Source organism: Martes martes (assembly GCF_963455335.1).
Source record: "Martes martes genome assembly, chromosome: 8".
NCBI lineage: Eukaryota > Metazoa > Chordata > Mammalia > Carnivora > Mustelidae > Martes > Martes martes.
The window spans coordinates 83071758-83092259 of record NC_137895.1 but is presented as its reverse complement, the minus strand read 5'-3'; the positions used below and the strand labels follow the sequence as shown (position 1 = coordinate 83092259).

General features: G+C 36.5%; 1 protein-coding gene across 2 annotated transcripts in view; it reads left to right on the top strand.

Annotated features, from left to right (window-relative positions):
* The window catches only part of RPAP3 (RNA polymerase II associated protein 3), a 40682-nt gene extending 21787 nt beyond the window's left edge, over nt 1-18895 (top strand). The window contains exons 9-17 of one of the 2 annotated variants that reach the window (XM_080812024.1): nt 653-780; nt 3914-4035; nt 5546-5616; nt 5736-5837; nt 12391-12626; nt 14460-14604; nt 15413-15510; nt 16121-16221; nt 18591-18895. In XM_080812024.1, coding sequence (XP_080668150.1) covers nt 653-780; nt 3914-4035; nt 5546-5616; nt 5736-5837; nt 12391-12626; nt 14460-14604; nt 15413-15510; nt 16121-16221; nt 18591-18676 — 1089 coding nt within the window. In that variant the 3' untranslated portion in view covers nt 18677-18895. Of the gene's footprint in view, nt 1-652; nt 781-3913; nt 4036-5545; nt 5617-5735; nt 5838-12390; nt 12627-14417; nt 14605-15412; nt 15511-16120; nt 16222-18590 lie in introns of both variants that reach the window. The other variant, XM_080812023.1, reaches the window with a different exon arrangement.
* The last annotated feature ends 1607 nt before the right edge of the window (nt 18896-20502 follow it).

Below are 20502 nucleotides of genomic sequence, written 5' to 3'. Positions count from 1 at the left end.
AAATTCCTTTAGAATCTTGAGTTGAGATTAGTTTAACATATTTGTAGCTTTTCTTGGAAAAATACTTTTGGAATGATAAATACATATGGAATGATATTGATTGTGAGAAACCTGACTGATTATAAATAAGTGTGCTTATAGTGATGTCTGGTATATACATTCCAGTATGGTTTAATTTATCCTATGTTTAGACATGTTAGTGTTACCAAAGAATGAGGTATACAATTCTGGTACTCTGTTCTTTCACAAAAATTACTTGAGTTAAAGAAATTCTATTGTACAGCTTCTAATATTGAAGAGTGTAATTTTTGGGCCTATATTTATTGAATTTTTTTTAGATTTAAGTTTTGTGTAATATTTAACTAGTAGAATAATGATTAATGTTGCAAAGTAGTATAGTAGTATACTTTTTTTCTTTTTAGTACTGAAAAGAGAATGATGCCACTACAAAAAATAAACTAACAGATTCTAGAACATGTATCATGGATTGGATATTTAACATTAACATATACTTTAATAACTGATAGAGTATTGATGAGTATTCTCATAGTGTTTACTTAAGATTTGAATTCAGCTACTTTTTTATTCTTTTTGCATATTTTGTGTTTTGTTTTTTTTTAATTCTTCTTTATACTTCTCTCCAAAATGATAGGGGAATGGATTTTTCAAAGAAGGGAAATATGAAAGAGCAATCGAATGCTATACTCGGGGGATAGCAGCAGATGGCACTAATGCCCTTCTTCCAGCTAACAGAGCAATGGCCTATCTGAAGATTCAGAAGTAAGGATTGGTTATACTTAATACTTTTCAGGATGAAAATGAAATTTACCATAAATTGGCACATTAGATAAATAGTAATAAAATAAATTTTTTTTATTCTTGAGCATTAAATTTAAATGAGAGAGATTGAGTGTGTATCAGTACATATTCAGTAAATGTTTGCTCTTATTATTTTCCCACATGCAATAATGTGACATTACACAATTTAACATTTCTTTGTTTTATGCATGTTATTCTGAATTAGTAATTTAAAAATTATTTTTAACCTCAGAACCTTTTGGGCAAGTTCTTATCTGGCAGTGTTTTATATATGCATATCCATACATAAGAGAATTGTTGCCATTGAGATCATCTGATTGATTATATATACGGCAAAAACTTGGTCCTGTGATACTAACAGTTATTTCTGGATGCACTCAGGGGTTCCAAGTTGAACAATCAGGAGGATAATATCTGCTGGTAGAAACTGTGTCTCATAATTCTTTATATCTGTTGTAATCACCTTTTATACTTTAGTGACAGAATTTTTTTTTTTTTTTTTAAAGATTTATTTATTTATTTATTTGACAGAGAGAGAGATCACAAGTAGGCAGAGAGGCAGACAGAGAGAGAGGAGGAAGCAGGCTCCCTGCTGAACAGAGAGCCCGATGCGGGACTCGATCCCAGGACCCTGAGATCATGACCTGAGCCGAAGGCAGAGGCGTAACCCACTGGGCCACCCAGGCGCCCTAGTGACAGAATTTAAGAAAAAACCTGTGAATACTTAAAATAGGGATTCTGAAGGTTTTTTGGTACTAGGGACCCATTTGGTTGCATGGTGAACCTTTCTCAGAATATTTTTGAATGCATAATTATACATTTGAGGCTACAAAGGCATCCAATTATATTGAAATATAGTTTTTAAAATACTGCGATTTTTGACATAGTGGTATATGTACTTTTTTATTGACACAACGAAATCAGAAACTACATTAAAAATATAGGCAGATATAAAGCAAAAATTTGTTTTGAAGACATAATATGAAAATTTAAATTTGGGCTGATCTGTGACATCTTCTTCCACATACTGATGAACTAATAAGTATGAATAGGAAATAAAAAAGTAACACAAATGATTATGTTACCAGTGTGGTAACATGAGACTTTGCTCTTTGGTAACTGATGACTACTAAGGGCAGAGTTCTTAGTTGCCTACTAGTTGGCCACTTAGGTCCTAGGAGCATTTATAGACCAGGATGCTGTGGTAACACATACAAATAGGTTTAATTACTACTGTAATTCTGAAATAGTGGTGAACATAAGTAATACTTTGAGATATCTATAACAGTTGTAATGTGATATGAAAGTATCTATGATATTTATTGGGGCAAGGTTACAGCTACTGCTTTTGCTATTGTGGTTTCTTGTTTACAGTCATAATTGAAAGAAAAGCCAAATCCCATATAAAAGTTAGTGAAAATAAGGATGTAATATTTTTCCCATCTCACTTTTCAGATCTCTCAAAGGACCTCAGGTTAGGAAACTCCTGTCATAGAAGTAAATTTTGTTTGTATATTTATTGTCATTTAAACCAATAGACACAATTAGAGATACATTATTTTGGTAAGAGTAAGTGAGGTGAAAAACAGGTTGAGTGTCCCAGTACAGGTTTAAAGGCGTGAGAGTGGAAGAGTTAATGTAACTTCCAGAAAGGGCAAGTGGTCCATATTATGGCTGTTAACATAGCTGGAGAGTCAGGCAGGCCTTTGACTTTGCTCTTTAAAGTACCTTACCCTGAAAACTGGGGTGGGGGGAACAGGGGGGCATGCATGTGTTTGAATGAGAGAATGATACAATCAGCAAAGTAGAGAATATATTAGTGGGCCGTGGGCACATGCACTTGTATAGACACAGACATATTCTTTCTTCCATTGAAAAGTGAAGTAAAGAACTAGAAGATGTTTAAGTTCACTCACATTTTTTATTTTGTTCTTATGAGGTCTTGTTTCAAGGGTAGGATGGCATTTATTTTAGGCTTTGGGGAGAATGTCATTGTAGGAGATTTTCTTCTTTTGGAATTTTTTATTATGAAACTTTTATAGCTTTCATGTAATTAATATAATAAACCCCATGTACCAAATCATCTAGTGTTAACAAGCCATACCTTTGTCATTATATTTAGTTAGCTTTTTTCCCTCTGAATTATTATAAAACATATTAGAGACATTATGACGTCTTATCCCTAAAGGATCTTTTGTACATAATTGCAATGCCATTATCATGCCAAATAAATACACAGTAATTCATTAATGTCATTTTGACATATATGAGGTCTTCAGTTTTTCTGTTCTTTTTTATTTTGTTTTGTTTTTAGCTCTCCTTAATTTTTTGTTTTTTAGAGCACTACCCAGTCTGACTGAATTGATGGCCAGTTGCATGGTTGAGTAGAATTTAGGAAAGGTGTTAGATGATAAGCCATCACACGTGTAACAGGTCCTGAGTTTTGCATAGATTGGTTTTCCTTAGGTGATGTATAACTTAGGTGATCCTTAGGTGGGTAAATACTAAGTTTTATTAGAAAATGAATGCCAGTTTTAATTGTCAGTGTAGTACCTGTGTGTATTGAGTGCTGGCGGGGGGCAGGGTGGGTTCCAGCCAGTGGTATTCTTTTGTCTGCTTGGCTTGTATTTTACCACCATTTTTTACATTCTTCCGGTACTTTCTTTTTTTTTTTTTTTTTTTTTTTTAGATTTTATTTATTTATTGGACAGATAGATCACAAGTAGGCAGAGAGAGAGAGGAGGAAACAGGCTCCCTGCTGAGCAGAGACCCCTATGCCGGGCTCGATCCCGGGACCCTGGGATCATGACCGAGCCGAAGGCAGAGGCGTTAACCCACTGAGCCACCCAGGCTCCCCCTTCCGGCACTTTCTATCCTGACTTTCCTTTAACCTTGTGCCTTTTCCCTCTTCCCTAGATGTTTCCAAGATTCAGTGAGAGTGAACAATTAAAAAAAAAGTCTTTCCTCTCAAAGGCAGATTTGGAAGTTTTTAATTAAAATAAATATGCCTGCATTTTACACTAGAAACTCAGTTTATGTTAAGTTTTACCTATAAGCTGCATTTTCCAGTTGGTAACTTTGTCATATTAAATAGATATGAAGAAGCCGAAAAAGACTGCACACAAGCTATTTTATTAGATGGCTCATACTCTAAAGCTTTTGCCAGAAGAGGAACGGCAAGAACATTTTTGGGAAAGTTAAATGAGGCCAAACAAGGTACGACTATCTTTCTAACAACTATCACTCACTTGCTCTTATGAGATTCCCATGTTATAGAAGCAGAGATTTGTGTAGCTTTTCCATTGTTCAAGGGTACAGAACTTACAGAAGTAAATTTTCTTTCACAGTTCAGATCATGAATAGTTTGCAGATTTGAAGGAATGCAGCTTTCATAGTGGACCAGATTATCTTTTACTTTAATAGTGTCCAGTCTGATCTGGCTAATTGCCAATCACAGTTAATTAATAATTTGAATTATAGGTGAGAAGGAAAAGGCAAAAAGAAAGGGAATCAGCTGTTAAAGGTGAGAGGATAACGTGAGATCTTCAGTGATGCTCCTTTTTATTCTTGGTACTAGTTATTTTGTTTTTCCAGGATCTTTTAAGTGTTCAGTCTGTTAGCCTTCTTGAAGAACTAACTTGGTTTTATAGCATGTGTTTTCTGTTTCACATATTTCTGCTCTTTCTTTCCTTCAGTTTTGTTTAGGCTTATTTTATTTTAAAGATTTTATTTACTTGAGAGAGAGAGGGCTTGAGTGGGGAAGGGGCAGAAGGAGAGGGAGAAGCAGGCCCCCCCTGCTGCTCAGGGACCCTGATGCAGGCTTGATCCCAGGATCCCGGGATCCGGGGATCCCAGGATCATGACCTGAGCTGAAGGCAGACACTTAACAGACTGAGCCACCCAGGTGCCCCTATTTTGTTTCGGTTTCATTTGCTGTTTTTCTAATATCTTGACATCAATACTTAGATTATTGATTTTCAACCTGCCTTCTTTTCTGATATGTGCACTTAAATCTAACAGTTTCTCTCTAAGCCTGGCTTCAGCTGTAGCTCATGCATTTAAAAAATGGTAGTAAAATATACATAACATAAAATTTATCATCTTAAAATTTTTAAGTGTACAATTCAGTGGCATTAAGTACATTCACACTGTTGAGCACCATCACCATCACCACCACACATCTTCAGCGCTCTTTTGTCATCCAGTCCTGAAAATCTACCCATTAACAAAAACTCCCCATTCTTCCTCCTTTAGCCCCTGGTAACAATCATTCTTTCTGTCTCTATGAATTTGATTGTTCTAGGTACCCCATATAAGTAGAATCATGCAGTATATGTCCCTTTGTGTCTGGCTTCTTTAACTTAGCTAATGTCTTCAAGGTTTAAAGCCAAATAATATTCCATTATATGGAATTCTCTTAGATTCTGTCTTAACATTTGGTGAGTAACCCTGTCATTTTTTAATAGTGTGAGCTTTGATAAGTTAGATGACCTCTAGACCTCAGTTATATCATCTGAAGAGTGGGGTTGTGATGGGGGTCACCTGAGAATTCACATAAAGTAACTAGAAGAGCACCTGGTCAATGTTTAGCTCTTATTATTGCTCAACCTGTTTCCTAGCGCCGTAAGTAAAACTTCTGGAGAGAAGCCTGGGTTATTAACTAAATGTATCATGTCTTGAATTCTGTAAATATTTTCACTAATTTATTCTTAAAAATTCACTTTAGATTTTGAAACTGTTTTGCTTTTGGAACCTGGGAATAAGCAAGCAGTAACTGAACTTTCCAAAATTAAAAAGGTAATGTATTCTTTTCACCAAAATATAGTCTTATTTTCTGAAACAAAAACACATTACTATTATATAACTAACTTGAGAATATATATTTTGGTAGTCATGCTTACAAATTTATTTTCAAGGACTTAATTGAGAAAGGACACTGGGATGATGTTTTTCTCGATTCTACACAAAGGCAAAATGTGATAAAACCTATTGATAATCCATCTCCTCTTGGGTCAACTGTAAGTGAAACACTTTTCTTTCATTTTTTCCTTCCTTTTTAAATATCAGTGTTATATTAACAAGGGTTGGAGACAAAGTGTTGAATAAGTAAACTCTTTTTAGAATCTTTAAAAAGCACTCTTAGGATTATTGATATAATAAAAATGGGGAAAATTCAGCTGTTTAGAATTCTGGGATAACTTTTTCATTGACTTAACACTACAAATTTAAATACTTCTACATATTTTCTTTTTAAAAATTTTTTAAAGATATTTATTTATTTGACAGACAGAGATCACAAGTAGGCAGAGAGGCAGGCAGAGAGAGAGGGGGAAAGCAGGCTCCCCACTGAGCAGAGTGCCCGATGTGGGGCTTGATCCCAGGACCCCAAGATCATGACCTGAGCTGAAGGCAGAGGCTTTAACCTACTGAGCTACCCAGGCGCCCCTGTGATTTTATTATAATAGCCTTGCATCTTCTGTGGGGTTAGATCTAAAATCAGCACTTAAGCTCAACAACAACAAAAGTAAGATGAACGTGCTTTACAAGTCCACTCACACTGCTCAGATCATTTATCAGGTGGTGCGGGTGGGGTGGTGTGGGTGGTTCCTGGGGCCACCGAGGTGCAGGGGGTGGAGGTGGTTCAGAGCCCATGGATGGTGATAAAGGGGGGGCCCATGGAGTAGCACGTGCAGGATGGTCCTGGTAAAAGGGTGGTCCTCTGGTCACCATACTGACTTCAGAGCAGAAGTGAAAGTTGTGTTGATATGACAGACAAAAGAGCCAATATCAACAACAGCTAAACCCCAGAAAAGCAGGCATCTGCACCTGCCATCTCTCCTACCGCCAGGTTCCCAGAGAGCAGCATCAGCGCCAGAAAACTCTGTCCCCTGACTGGGTGCCGCCTGCATCTTGAGGGAAAAGAGACCAGGAGGTTAAATTACTGGCGCCACATGTCACTGCCCATGTCTGTCAGTGTGGAACAGCCGGGGTTCCATCCTAGAGGATTATCAGAAGTAATTTCAAACTAACAAAGTCACGTACTCTAGTCGGGCAGGCAACTGTGTCCAGGGTAACCCTGCGTCCCTCCTCTGTGGCTACAGGAGATGGTTCTTTGTGTATTGAGAACAGAGAGAATGAGTGAGATTAAAAAGCCCATTCCACACATGGAATCATAGCCACTCCTGTGGAAAAATTCTGCTTGCCAGCGCACGACCTTCTTCCTTTGCTTCCCTCCCTGACAAAAGGGGTCTTCTCTCTGGAAGTTCTGTCAGTGGTCTCAGGGACCTCTCAGAGGTGGGGATGCCTGGAGTCTTGGAGAGGAACCGAGAGGGTGTTTTCTGGGAGGAACCTGTTACTTATAAATGTTAACTAAGCTCAGGTCTGTTTTTCTTACCAATTCATAGGTAGTTCTGATTTAAGGACACTGTGAGACACACAGTAATTATGTTGTATGGAAAAAGGCAAAAATTGTAAATAACAACACGAATGTGTGCTATAGAATTCCCATGATGTATCATGAGAGGCAGGATCAGTTCTAACAGTGACTCAGGACACAACAGAACCTGCTCATATGAACACAGCGGAAGGACTTTGTGTGGAACTGGCTCTGTAGTAGTAACTGATTTTTCTCTCTTCATGACTTCACTGCTAGTGTACATTTTCTCCTACAAATCTGTCACCTCCGATAATTCAGAATATTTTTACCCAGGGTACAACTGGAGGAATTCTGCATATAGCATATTTGCCAACAGAGATGAAGCAGTGATGAGTTAGGAAGTTGACCTTCTCTAAGACCATTCAAAATTGCACAAAGCACACACTGTAAAGTTGGAGGGACGGCATTTCACATTTTCCAGTTGAGAGGATTATTGCAGACATTCTGAATAGGTTAATTGCCTAACTGGAAACAGGAAAGGAGGAAACAACAATGATTCCACCTAGAGGCGTTCTGGAAGGAGTCAGCCAGGCCAGGAGGCTTCAGCATGGAGTGTGGTGTCATTCTCTCCATGTTATTCCCAGAAATATACAGTCACAGCCCTAAGGTCCTCAGCCTTTAAGTACTTTGGCTTCTGGAGGCACAGCCAAGATGACACAGTGAAAATAGAGAAGGCTATAGGCTCTTGGGTTGAGAGTTTGCACTTTGAAAATAAATAACACAGCAGACATCTCGCACCACACACAAAACAGAGGTAAGGCCAGGGAGAGTGCTGTACAAAAAGGCTTCCCAAAAGGGGTACTGCTGAAAATGGCTACAGCATTTACCTTGTCCTTCTCTGTGTCCTTGGTAGAGACAGAGCTGCTGTTCCTCAGGGGGAGCGGCACCAACTTCTGGATCTCATGAAGGCTCTGGGAGGAATGGAGGTTTATTTTGATATGCATAGACTATGCAGAATTAAAACAAACCCTCCAACTCATTTCTCCACCACCTTGAACTCTTCCCTACTCTCCGGTCCCTGATTGGCAGAGGATTTCCCACATGCTTAGGTGATCCCCAAGGATAAGGGGGCGCCCTGTATCCTATACTTGAAGACACAACAGGGCCCTGCCTAGTTCAGGTATTTTCGTAACTCATCAAACAACTGTGGACAGCTTGGGGCTCAGATCAGCTGGAAAGAAAGAGGTGTGCTTCATGGCTCAGAGAACCCAGCATGGGGTCTTGGTACAGTGCACATCCTCAGAAGTGGTGTATGTCTGCCTTTGTTTAAACAGCCTCATTTTTTCTCTGCTAGAGACCCCTGCTCTCCAGCTCAGTGGGCGGAAGTGACATAGCCATCATAGGGGTATCCTGAGAAACATGAGGATGAGTACTGTGTCCTCAGCCAGGTTTACCCTTACATTACAAGACCCTCAGTACCCTGGCTACATCTTAAAAAAAAAAAAAAAAAATTCACCTAAGGCAGAGCTCTAGTATAAGCAAATTGTCTTTAAAAATATACATTGCACATTGTTTTTGGTATACCGTACTATTTTTCATTAAGTCCAACAAAGCCAGTTTTTTTCTCTGCAGTATTATAACAGAAAGAGTAGCTGGCATGAATTTAGCAATTTATTTTGTGCTGAATCTTTGGTTATTATCTGTAGGTTATATATATATATGATATATATATAAATATGATATGATATATATATCATATAAATCATATATAAATAAAACATATATATAAATTTTATACATATAATATATATATTATATATGATATATAATATATATCATATATGATATATAAATATATATATTTATATATATCATATATATAACATATCATATAAATATGATATGATATGACTACGGCAATTTCTAACATTTACCTAATACATGCAGAAGAGTCCACAAGACTAAGACTTTAAAAATAATTATAAAGTGAACACCCATGAAATCACCAACTAAGTCAAAAATTGAAAGGTGTCAGCCTCTAGAATCCCCCTGTGTGCCCCCATCACTGGTCATGATCCTCTCGCTGCCTCCTGGAAGTAGCTGTTCTGCATGGTGGATGCTTTGAGAGCCTTAATTTTATAAGGAAGTCAGAGCAGGTATTGTTATCTTCCTTTTACAAAGGAAGAAAATGAAGCAAAGAAAGTTTATTTTGTCGAGGTCATATTTCAGGTTAGTAACAGTGAATTTCAGTTAAATGCTTTTCTAGTGTTCTTTTTTTTCCCCCTTTTCTTTCTTTCTTTCTTCCTTTTTTTTTTTAATTAAGTAGGCTCCACGCCCAGCGTAGGCACTCCAACTCGTGACCCTGGTATCTGGAGTCTTGTGCTCTACTGAGAGCCAGCCAGGCGCCCCCCCACTCCCAGTGTTCTTATTATGACTTTATTCTTGGATTTTCTGAGACAATACTTGTTTTGGGACAGGCATAAATCTAGTTGCTTCTATATATTGTATTCATTTTCATTCATTATGTTAGTGTGCTGCTATTTTCTTCAATTAAGGTGATCAAATGTTTAATGAAAAGTGGTTTTAAAAAAGTGGTTTAAACTTTTACATCTTTGTAAGACATTTTCACAAAAAATTGATAAGGTTTAAAAAAGCATTTGTCAGACTTTGTTGTCCATAATTATAAAAACATGGCCATGTGTTAGATCAAATGTCCCATGGCCAGTATATAAGGACTTTTATACATTTGTGGGGTTCTCTTCTCCCTCACTTTAAAAACCAGTTTATGTTAATAGTTTGAAAATGTGACATGCATTTAAGTGTTTTGTGGCAAGATCTTAAAACACCTCTGTGAAATGAAAGATCTGGGGTGGATTATTCTGTAAATGTTCCCAAACAAAATAAATCAGTATCTTAGCAGGAAGGGGAAAAATTGCTGTTTATTTTTGTAGTAGGTCTTCATAATAAAAATGTGGGCATTCTTTGGAAGATAGAAGATGCCTTTTGGTGTACTGTTTTCAAGAGTTGATTTGAGCCCCCTTGGGCAAGTTACCTAATCCTTGTGTGATCCTTACTTTTTCTCCTTGAGGATAACTCACAGGTTAGTTTCGATCGAAGGAAATAATATCCATTAATGCTAAGGCAGTTTTAGGTGAAATGAATATTAATTTCCTTCTCAGTCATATATTTGTGAGAGAACCATAGCACTGGGGAAAAGGTCAGGGAAGAGAGGAAGGTCCAGGAAGTGGAGGGAGAGTCCTAGCATTACTTGAGTCAAATGAGAGCCTAGGCCGTGGAAGTCTGCGTTTCATGGGCTGACAGCTTGGGGGTACTTATGGCGAATCTTCTCCAGAGAGCGTCTGTGAGAGCAGTGCTGTAGATCTCCCGGGACCCAGGGTTCCTGGATAGGTGGTAGTAAATGATGGGTCTCCTGATTTCATAGTCTGTGCTGAAATACTTTATTTTGTTTTATTTTCATTTTTCTGTTTTCCTATAGCAAAACTTCATCTTTCTACTTGGCCCTTCCCCTTCTCTTTCTCCCTTTCTGTTTATTTTTATTTTTCTCTTCCTTTTCTTGAAATGGCCATAACATAGAGCTAAATAAAATGCATCTAAATCTTAGTTTTGAGAAAGTGTTAGTTGAACCTTTCATATTTTCTTAAATCTTTCTGTAGTGATATCTTTTGTGTTTCACTCCTGTTAACCAGCATACTGTCATCCCCACTATCGCACCCAACCATCAGTAGCCCTCAGCACTAGTAGCTCCTAGTACCCACCCATTGGTTTACACTTCACAGAGACTACTGATTAAGGAATTTTTAAATTAGGATCATGTTTACACATCTGTTGTTAGTTTTGAAAGGATTTTGTTTTAAATGGGACTGTACTGATTTAATCCAGTGATTTATTGCCTGTCAGAAATCATAGTCCCTTTTGCAGCACTAACATGTGCCCATTCTTGGTTAGTATCTTCCGAGAAAACTGTTGCTGTTGAGAGTTCTCAGCAAGGCAAAGGCTTCAGCTTAACATGATTGTACTTTAAATAGAATGACTGCTGGGATTCTGTTACCAGTTTTGCTAATAGCTTTTAAAATTTATGTTTGTTCATCCAGTAACACTCAGTTGTAACTGTTAGGTCTTATCTTGGCTATGTTAATAGAATGTCTGGGTTTAATACTGAGTTTAATATGTATGTCTAAAGTTTTTATATTTAAAACTTTTTGATTTAAAATTCACCCATACAGTTGAAATGAACACTTAGAATAAATTGAGGGTTTTTTAAATGAAAAATAACAGAGTATTATATGTAAACTTAAGAAATTGAACATGTTTGACATTTGTAATGATTGAAATAAACAGTGAATCCTACTTATTTTGTTACATTAGAAACTAATTATGGTCCAGTCTTACCAACTTTGTGAACATATTTGGCAGATCTTTAATCCTAGGCTGGTTTTATCCAGCGGCTGCATGTTTAAAAAATCTACTTAGGTGTTTTTTATTTTTTATTTATTTTTTAAATCTACTTAGATTTTAATGTTAGTCTGTTTCATACAGAGCGCTGGTTATTGTCTGACCTTGTTCTGCTTGCCTTCAGTTAGTTCACTGTAGATTTGGCCATACTTTTTCTTGGCTTTTTTGCCTCTCGGGTCAAGTCCAAACTCCTGGACATGGCACACAATTCCTTTATAAGCTGTCTTTAAACAGCCTTTTAGGCTTCGTTCCCTCCAACTCCTCCCCCTTGTTCTAGCCCTTTTGGACTTCTCGTCTTTCCACTGACCATGCTGTGCCCTTCCACATTGCCATTCATGTGTACTTTTCTGTGATAACTCCCCTGATGCCACTGTTTGTCTTCCTTCCCTGTGTTCTCTTAGCATGTGGTACTTTCCCCTTTTACAGCATGCATCCCATTGCCTTGGAATTATGTATATGTACAGCTCTTCTTTCTCCCATTCAGACTTACATAGTCTAGGTGCTGTGCATCTTTTTTTATTCTTTGTATTCTCAGAGTATGACCCCTGTCTATCTTGCCATCAGAGTGAACTGACTTATAACTGTTAGTCTGTGAGCTTAAAATCTACGTTCTCTAAATAGGGAGCAGATACTAGTTATAAGAACACTGAAGCCTTTTAATTGGTGACCCTAAAATAGGAACCTTTAATGTTGATTTAAAGAATTGATTTTAATCGTTGTAGAAACCACTCAAGAAAGTTACTATTGAAGAGACCGGTAATTTGATCCAGACCATTGATGTGCCGGGTAGCACTACTGCCGCTCCACAGAACAACCCTAGTCACCTGGCAGATGGAATAGCAAGTGCAGGTGCTGCGAGTAAGAAGAATTCAAGCCAAGATGACCTTTTGCCCACCAGTGATATTCCGAAAGCAAAAGTATTGAAAATAGAAGAAATCAGTGATACTTCAGCCCTGCCGTGAGTAGAAGAAATACTCTTTAAAAAAAAAAAAAAAAAGATTTATTTTGAGAGAGAGAGAGAGAAGGAGTGAGAGCGAGAGGAGAGGGAGAGGGAGTCTTATGTAGACTCTGCGCTGAGCATAAGCCTCACGTGGAGCTTGGTCTCATGACCCTGAGATCATGACCTGGGCCGAAATGAGAGTTGGACGCTTAACTGACGGCACCACCCAGGCTTCCCAGAAGAAATACTCTTACTTGATACTTATCTAGAGTGGTAATAATTCACTAGAAAATTGGTATTACTGATGAGACTTCTGGTATGTGCTTATCACCATAGTGCTTTGAACTGCCCAACTTCACATTCTAGATTTTTATTTGTACTTAAATCGTAAGAGAGGTTTTGCTTAAGGTGTTATCACTATTCCTGTACCATAGTGGGAAATTCAGAGGTAAGAAAGTATCTTAACAAATTGATTCTCTGCATTTTTATTCTAGAACTTTAGTATTTGCATTTCACTTTGTAATTCAGCAAAAGAAGTTTTTAAAAGGAAGCTTCAGGGGTGCCTGGGTGGCTCAGTGGGTTTAAAGCCTCTGCCTTCAGCTCAGGTCATGATCCCAGGGTCCTGGGATCGAGCCCCGCATCGGGCTTTCTGCTCAGCCGGGAGCCTACTTCCCCCCCTCTCTCTGCCTGCCTCTCTGCCTACTTGTGATCTCTGTCAAAAAAAATCTTTAAAAGGAAGCTTCATAAAAAATGTAGAAATTAGTCATTATTCTAGCCATTAATATCTAAGATTATTTGTGGGCTCTTTATGTGTGGAATTTAAAAAAATAGTCATGTGTTTGCTTAATGGTGAGAATATAAAAGATCTAGATTAATTAGGTTTATTTGGGGATGTTGAAACTTTTTTTTTTTTTAAGATTTTTTATTTATTTGACAGAGATACAGTGAGAGAGGGAATATAAGCAGGGGAAGTGGGAGAGGGAGAAGCAGGCTTCTCGCCGAGTGGGGAGCGTGCTTTGGGGCTCAATCCCAGGACTCTGGGACCATGACCGAGCTGAAGGCAGACATTTAAGGACTGACCCACCCAGTCACCCCAGGGGATGTTGAAACTTTATTCATACATTCTTGTATTGCCACTCAGCAATCCTATTAAAAGGTTTTTTTTTAATGTTGAATTTTAGTGGTTTTATTTAAAGTGATAGTGATTATTTAGTGATTTGGGGGAAACACTGAACAGATTTTTTTAAAAGGAGGAAGCATTTCTTGGTGTCTGGGACTATCTTTCCTGAAACTGTCATAATTTGGATTTCTGAAAGGCGGAGTTGTGAGTATATGTGATGTGGTAATGCAGTATATAGAAATGGTGTGCTTCAAAAAGTGGCCAGGCTAGATTAACCCAACAGATGAGAAAAGTTGTTACATAGCCAGCATGTGAAAATTGGCAAAGGGAAGGGGGTGGGGGGATAACAGGGTGTTGGGTATTGAGGAGGGCACGTGCTGTGATGAGCACTGAGTATTATACTTTACTAATGAATCATTGAATACAGCATCAGGGACTAATTATGTACTACACAGTGGCTAACTGAACATAAATAAATATTTAAAAAATTGACAAAAGCATTATCTGCCTTGCCAGAAATATAGGTGTATTTTTATTAGCCAGAAGAGTTCACTACGTGTGGAATATAAATAGTTACAATACTATATTAATCAAGTCAGGAATTGAAAATCTCCATTGACATTTCCTTGTATAAGCTTTAACTGTTTGTGGTTCTTTTCTAATTGTTTGATGCCTCTGAAATATTTCAGACCTCCAGTCAACTTGAAACAGAATGTATGTCACTCTTTCAGTGAGAAGATTTCTGTAGAGATAGATCAGACACCTGCAAAGTTTGTCACAACTGTTCTTCCTCCAGTTCCTGCAAACTCATTCCAGCTTGAATCTGATTTCAGACAACTAAAAAATTCTCCGGATATGTTGTATCGGTATTTGAAGGTAAGAAAGGAAGCTAGTAGTTCTTGTTTAAGTAGAAGGTCATAGGACTTATTTTGTCACTAGTACTGTACAATAGTACTGTATCTGCTTTTTGTAGAATGTGATTGTAGAACCCTTCCTTGCCTGCGCGTATTACCTCAGCCAGACTGTTTTAAATGTTTGCGACTGGGAAACCTTTGGAAATAGGTTCTGTTGTTAAGGTCTGTGGTTTAAAATAACGTGATCTTATTTCAGAAATCCTAACTTAAATTTAATTCTTCATTCTTCAAGATGGGGAAAGAAGTTAAAACACATTGAGTGCCTTCCATGTGCCCGAAGCACTGCTTGCAATATTTAGACAGTCATTTTCTTTAGTGAGCTCTTATTTGCTCCAAGAAAAAGAATCAGATCTTATGAAGTTTACCAAATAATGGATTTTAGCATTGTCTTTTCAAGTGTGGTTATAGTAATAATCCCTTACAGTTTTCTAGTATACAATTTCTTCTAAGTGCATTATCTCATGTAATTCTGTTTTTTAAACTAGTTATTTTTATTGCTCCTTGAGAGCTCTCTTCAAGTTTCCTGTCTTTGGGAACATCTCTCTGTTCATGGATTTTTCTCTGCCTCGAACAGAGTGATTTATCTAACATTTCCTCCGACTTTTGTTCTTCACTCGTAGTTACATTGTGCTGTGACCTCATTATTACTCAGTCAGCACTAGTGCATAAACAGTATTCCTCCCTGTATTCACTTAAGCAGTTGTTATATACATAATTTGTGATATATGAATGTTACCATGATATAATTTTCTCTTTATATCTTTTCCAAGCAAATTGAACCATCCATGTATCCTAAGTTGTTTCAGAAAAATCTGGATCCTGATGTATTCAACCAGATCATTAAAATTCTGCATGACTTTTATATTGAGTAAGTGGAATTTTTTTCGTTATACCTGCATATTGTAATGTTAGGCTATTTGTAGTGGTTGGGAAAGTCATTCTCCTTGATGTCATATTACTTACTGCCTTCTGTATAGCAAAATTAGCTCTCTGGTAAATTTCACCATTGCAGAAGTTGTGAAGAGATGACAAGTGCAAGCAATAATATGGGAAATGTTTAGGTAGGAGGAAAAAGGACTTTAAAACTTTTTTTTAAAGAAGGGGAGGTGTAGAAGTGATAAATTGATAGCAAATTAATAAAGTCTGCTATGAGATGTAATGAGCACTGGGTGTTATATGCAACTGATGAATCACTGAACTCTACCCCTGAAACTATTAATATACTATGTTAATTAACTGAATTTAAATAAAAAAATAAATTTTTAAAAAGTCTGTGCTAAGCCTCACATTTAAGAAAATTATAATTTCTTCAGTTACTTGATAAATCTCTTCATTTGGGCACTTAAAATGTAGACCACATCCAGGGAAAAAAGATAAATGGAGACCTTATTTATGTATAATTAGAAATACTGTGTTAGAAAAACAATTACATGAGCTACTTTTAATTAATCATTTGTTTTATATTTGGATTGTTTCAGGAAAGAAGAGCCATCACTCATCTTTGAAATCTTACAAAAACTTTCTGAACTAAAAAGGTTTGATATGGCAGTGATGTTTATGTCAGAACCTGAGAAAAAAAGTAAGTCTGTTAAGAAAGCTTTTCCAGATCTTTATTCTGACATGTTCCTTCATTTATTCAACAAATATAGTGGACATTTATTGAATACTTACTCTAAGATACATATAGTTAAATTTAAATTAGTCACAAGTTAAATTGAATTACAGTTAAGTAAAATCAAATCTTTTAACCCCAACAACAGCATTGTGAGCTTTAAGTGTGATTATCAATTCCTTTTTACAGAGATAGAAACTGAGGCATAGAGAGGTAAGGAACCTGACCAAGGTCGTCTAGGTAGGAAGCCAGACCCAGGACTGATTGATTGATTTTTATTCATTTTCTTTTCAGACCCAGGATTTAAAGTTAAGCAGTCTGACTTTATGTCTGGACTCTTACTTGAAAACTCAGTAAAGCGTAATGGTTGAGAGCTTGCTTTGGTGGGACTCGTAAAAGGTTCCTACCACAGATGCATGTCACCGGGCATGGGTGCAAGGGAGGTCCAGTCCCTTCTGTGAGAGCCAGTTTTCTTGTGTTTGTTTGATGGAACCTGAATCCTCAAAGACGTGCAGGAGTCAATCAGATGAAAGGGCTGGGGAAGAGTGTTAGACCCAGAGAATGATGTATGTGGAAGTTCTGAGGCAGGAAGGAGCAAATTGTCTTCAGAAAATTAAAAGAAGTACAGTGTAGACTGTAGAGTCAGGGGGACAATTGGCAGGTGATGAACCTGCAGAATTCTATTCCTTATTTATTTTTACATCTTTGTTCTTCCCATGAAGTGTCAGTTTAGGGAAACCTTAAGTAAAATCAGACTATGCAGGAACTTCAGTTAGGTAAGAGTTTTGGGCTTTCCTCAAGTTTTCGGAAAAAGAAAAATTATTAGAATGCAGCAGTACCAGGTTTTTAGTTTTAAAAATAACAGAAACTCTATGTACCATTTTCATATATCTTCTGGTTTAAATATACCTCGGGCTCCTGTTCTTGTTTCTTTATGTTTCTAGTAGCAGCATTGAATGAGTCTGAATCACTAAGAAAAATACTCTTTATATTGTACTTAAAGAAGTGGACACATCATTTTATGTGTGATTTTTAAATAGGGTTTAAGCTAAAAGACATTTCTGTTTTATCTTTACTCAAAAACAGTCCCTAAAGTTCCCTGAAAAATACTAACTTCTCTTACTACTGACTGTTATAACCTCTTCCACTACTTTTTTCGATTACTCTGCTCCACCACACTAACTTTATATTTTTTGATATACCAAGCTGGTAAACTTATTTCGGCCTTGGGCTCTTTGCATTTGGCCATTTCCGCAGCCCAGATTATCTCCCCCTTGCCAGCTTCTTCACTTCATTCAGTTTCCACCAGAGTTACCACTTCAGAGACCCCTTTCCTCAGCAGACCTACTCAAAGTAACTGCCTGCCTCCCTTTATCATCCTCTGGCTTCTTACCCTCCTTTATTTTTCTTCATAATATGTAACTAGCTGAAAATATTTCATGTATTTGTTTATGATGTCTTTCTCCCTAATAGAGTAAAAGCTCCACGAGGGCAGGAACTATATACCTTGTTCTCTAGGCCTCAGGGCATAGAACAGTGCTTAGAGCATAACAGCCTGTCCATATAAATGCATTGAGGAAGTGAATTTCTTGCTACTGTAATGTGATAAGTACAAGTGTACTCAAAGAATGTGAGTTGGTTCTTTACACTGGCCAACCAACAGTACTGTCTTGGTTGGGTCACATTGTCAGCTAAGCTAAACATGGGGAGCACCTGGAATGGTTCCTAGAGTGTACCTAATGAGCATTTGATCAATATTAGCTGGTGTTACCTTTTTTTATCAGTAACAACCAGTAGCCACTGTTAATGTTGAACTATACAGAGTTTTCCAAAGTGTCGAGTGTGGACCATTCAGTGGTATGAAAGATGATTTTATATGATTTATAGGCATATTTTGTTTTAATTTTTAATAGTTATATATTTTATTGCATATTATAAAAATGTATGGCTAACATTTTGTAGATGTTACTGCTAAGTTTCAATTTACAGTAGTGGATACAAAATTTTCTTTTAAAATAGTTTCAGTTTGAAAAAGTTAATTGAAATATTAAGTAAATTGTGCTCATTACAGAGGGCAAAATGTTTAAAGTAGGACAGAATGAGTTAAGTTTAAGTTAATATTTTTTTACAAAATATGCTGGTAAGAAACATTATTAGATTCCTGTATAACTTTCTCAGATTAGCTTTTTAAATATCTGGATTAGAATTTACAAATATAATGGTTATTGCTTTAAAATATGAGAAGTTTTATTTGATAATCAGATTACTCTCTTTAATTTTGTCTCACTTAGTTTTTAAAAAATGGAGATTAAAATGAATTTTTTTTCTTTTTTCAGTTGCACATGTATTGTTCAATCACATAGACAAATCAGGATTGAAGGATAAGTCTGTCGAAGAACTCAAGAAAAGATATGGTGGTTGATTTTCATTTTTACTGAAATTACTGTCTTTGACTTTCATATGTAAATTTTTTAATTGAAAATAAAGTATTTTGCTTTTTAAGAAAATGAAGTCATACAAGAAAAGATTATCTTTAGACATAAGTTAATTAACTATGTAGTAAATTGTGACTTAAGTAATGAGAATGTACTCAGGTGAGCTATTTATAAGACATTTTCCAAAAATAAAAAATATAATGACATATACTTGTAAAGATCAGTATTTTATGTCATTTGAAATTCTAAATCTAGATGCATTCTTCAGTGCCCTGTAATTTTAACATTACATTTTCATAAGTTTTTGTAGCCACATGCTAAGGTTGCTTCATTAGCATACAAATAAAGTTATGGTTGTATAGAGGGTGTTAAGTAGATAAATAGATTGTTTCTTTATAGTTTTAATATTGTGCTAGTTCACTAACAAAAATACTTATTTACAGGATGTGTATTTTTAGTATTTACAGGGAAAGGACACTAACTAGACTCTTTAAGTAGGTTACTTGAAGAGTCACAACATCCTTAAATTTTCATGCTGCAGTTTTTTTCCCTCATGATATCCACATTACATATCATCTAAAGGCAGATAATAAGCTAAACCAAAGTGTAAAAATTTAAAAAACTAGGAATCTCTAAAGTAGTAATTAGTATGTATCTTGTGTATATGTGTTGTGTATGAGTGTGGTGTCTGTATGTTTTGAAAGCAGGGCTGGTATTCTCCTCCTGGTTTTGCATAGTACCTGGCACAGTCTTTTGCACATAGTTAGGTGCTCAGTTGGTGTTTATACAACTTAATTGAATTTTACCATAGGGAACAACTTTAGCAAATGTCTAAAATAGCACCCTAGCAAATTTTGGGCATGCTGTGAACATTGTTAAAACCAAGTGAATTTTAGAGACTACCAGGTTGTTAAAATATTAAGTCATTATCCTCTATCTGTTATCAGCATCAGTAAGACTTTCCAATTTAAGACTTTCATACTGTTGTTATTTCTGTTGTATCATACATATGCTTAAAATTGAGTAATAATCTATTTACAAAGATAATTTCCCCAGTTCACGGTATAAATTACTGAAATAATCATAACTTGTATAACCTTGGTATTTTATAGTATACTTAGGATAGAGTTTTTTAGTGTTATACATTGCTAAATGTATTGTATTGTGGCATATGAAAAGGTAATGAAATTGAGCCTTTTATGTATAGCTTTTACATGAGCTATAAGTATTGAATTTTGAATGACTTGAATTTTTCTCAAGACATTAAATAAGTTGATTTTGATGTACAGAAAAACCTTCCAAAGGCAAAAATGTTCTTTCATGTATTTTCTTATGTGATCCTTAGAAGAAACTTACAAAGTAGTCAGGGCATGTAGTATGATTGCCATTTTTTTTTGAAGTTTTTTATTTTAATGCCAGTATGGTCAACGTACAGCATTATATTAGTTTCAAGTGTACAATATAGTAATTCAGCTCTTCCACACATTACTCAGTGCGCATCATGATAGGTGTACTCTTTTTTTTTTTTTTTAAAGATTTTATTTATTTATTTGATAGAGATCGCAAGTGGGCAGAGAGGCAGGCAGAGACAAGAGGAGGAAGCAGGCTTGCCGCTGAGCAGAGACCCTGATGCAGGGCTCGATCCCAGGACCCTGGGATCATGACCTGAGCCGAAGGCAGAGGCTTTAACCCACTGAGCCACCCAGGCGCCCCTAGGTGTACTCTTAATCCCCTTCACCCATCCTCTAACCCTCCTCCCCTCTGGTAACCATCAGTTTGTTCTCTATAGTTAATTCTTGGTTTCTCTCTCTCT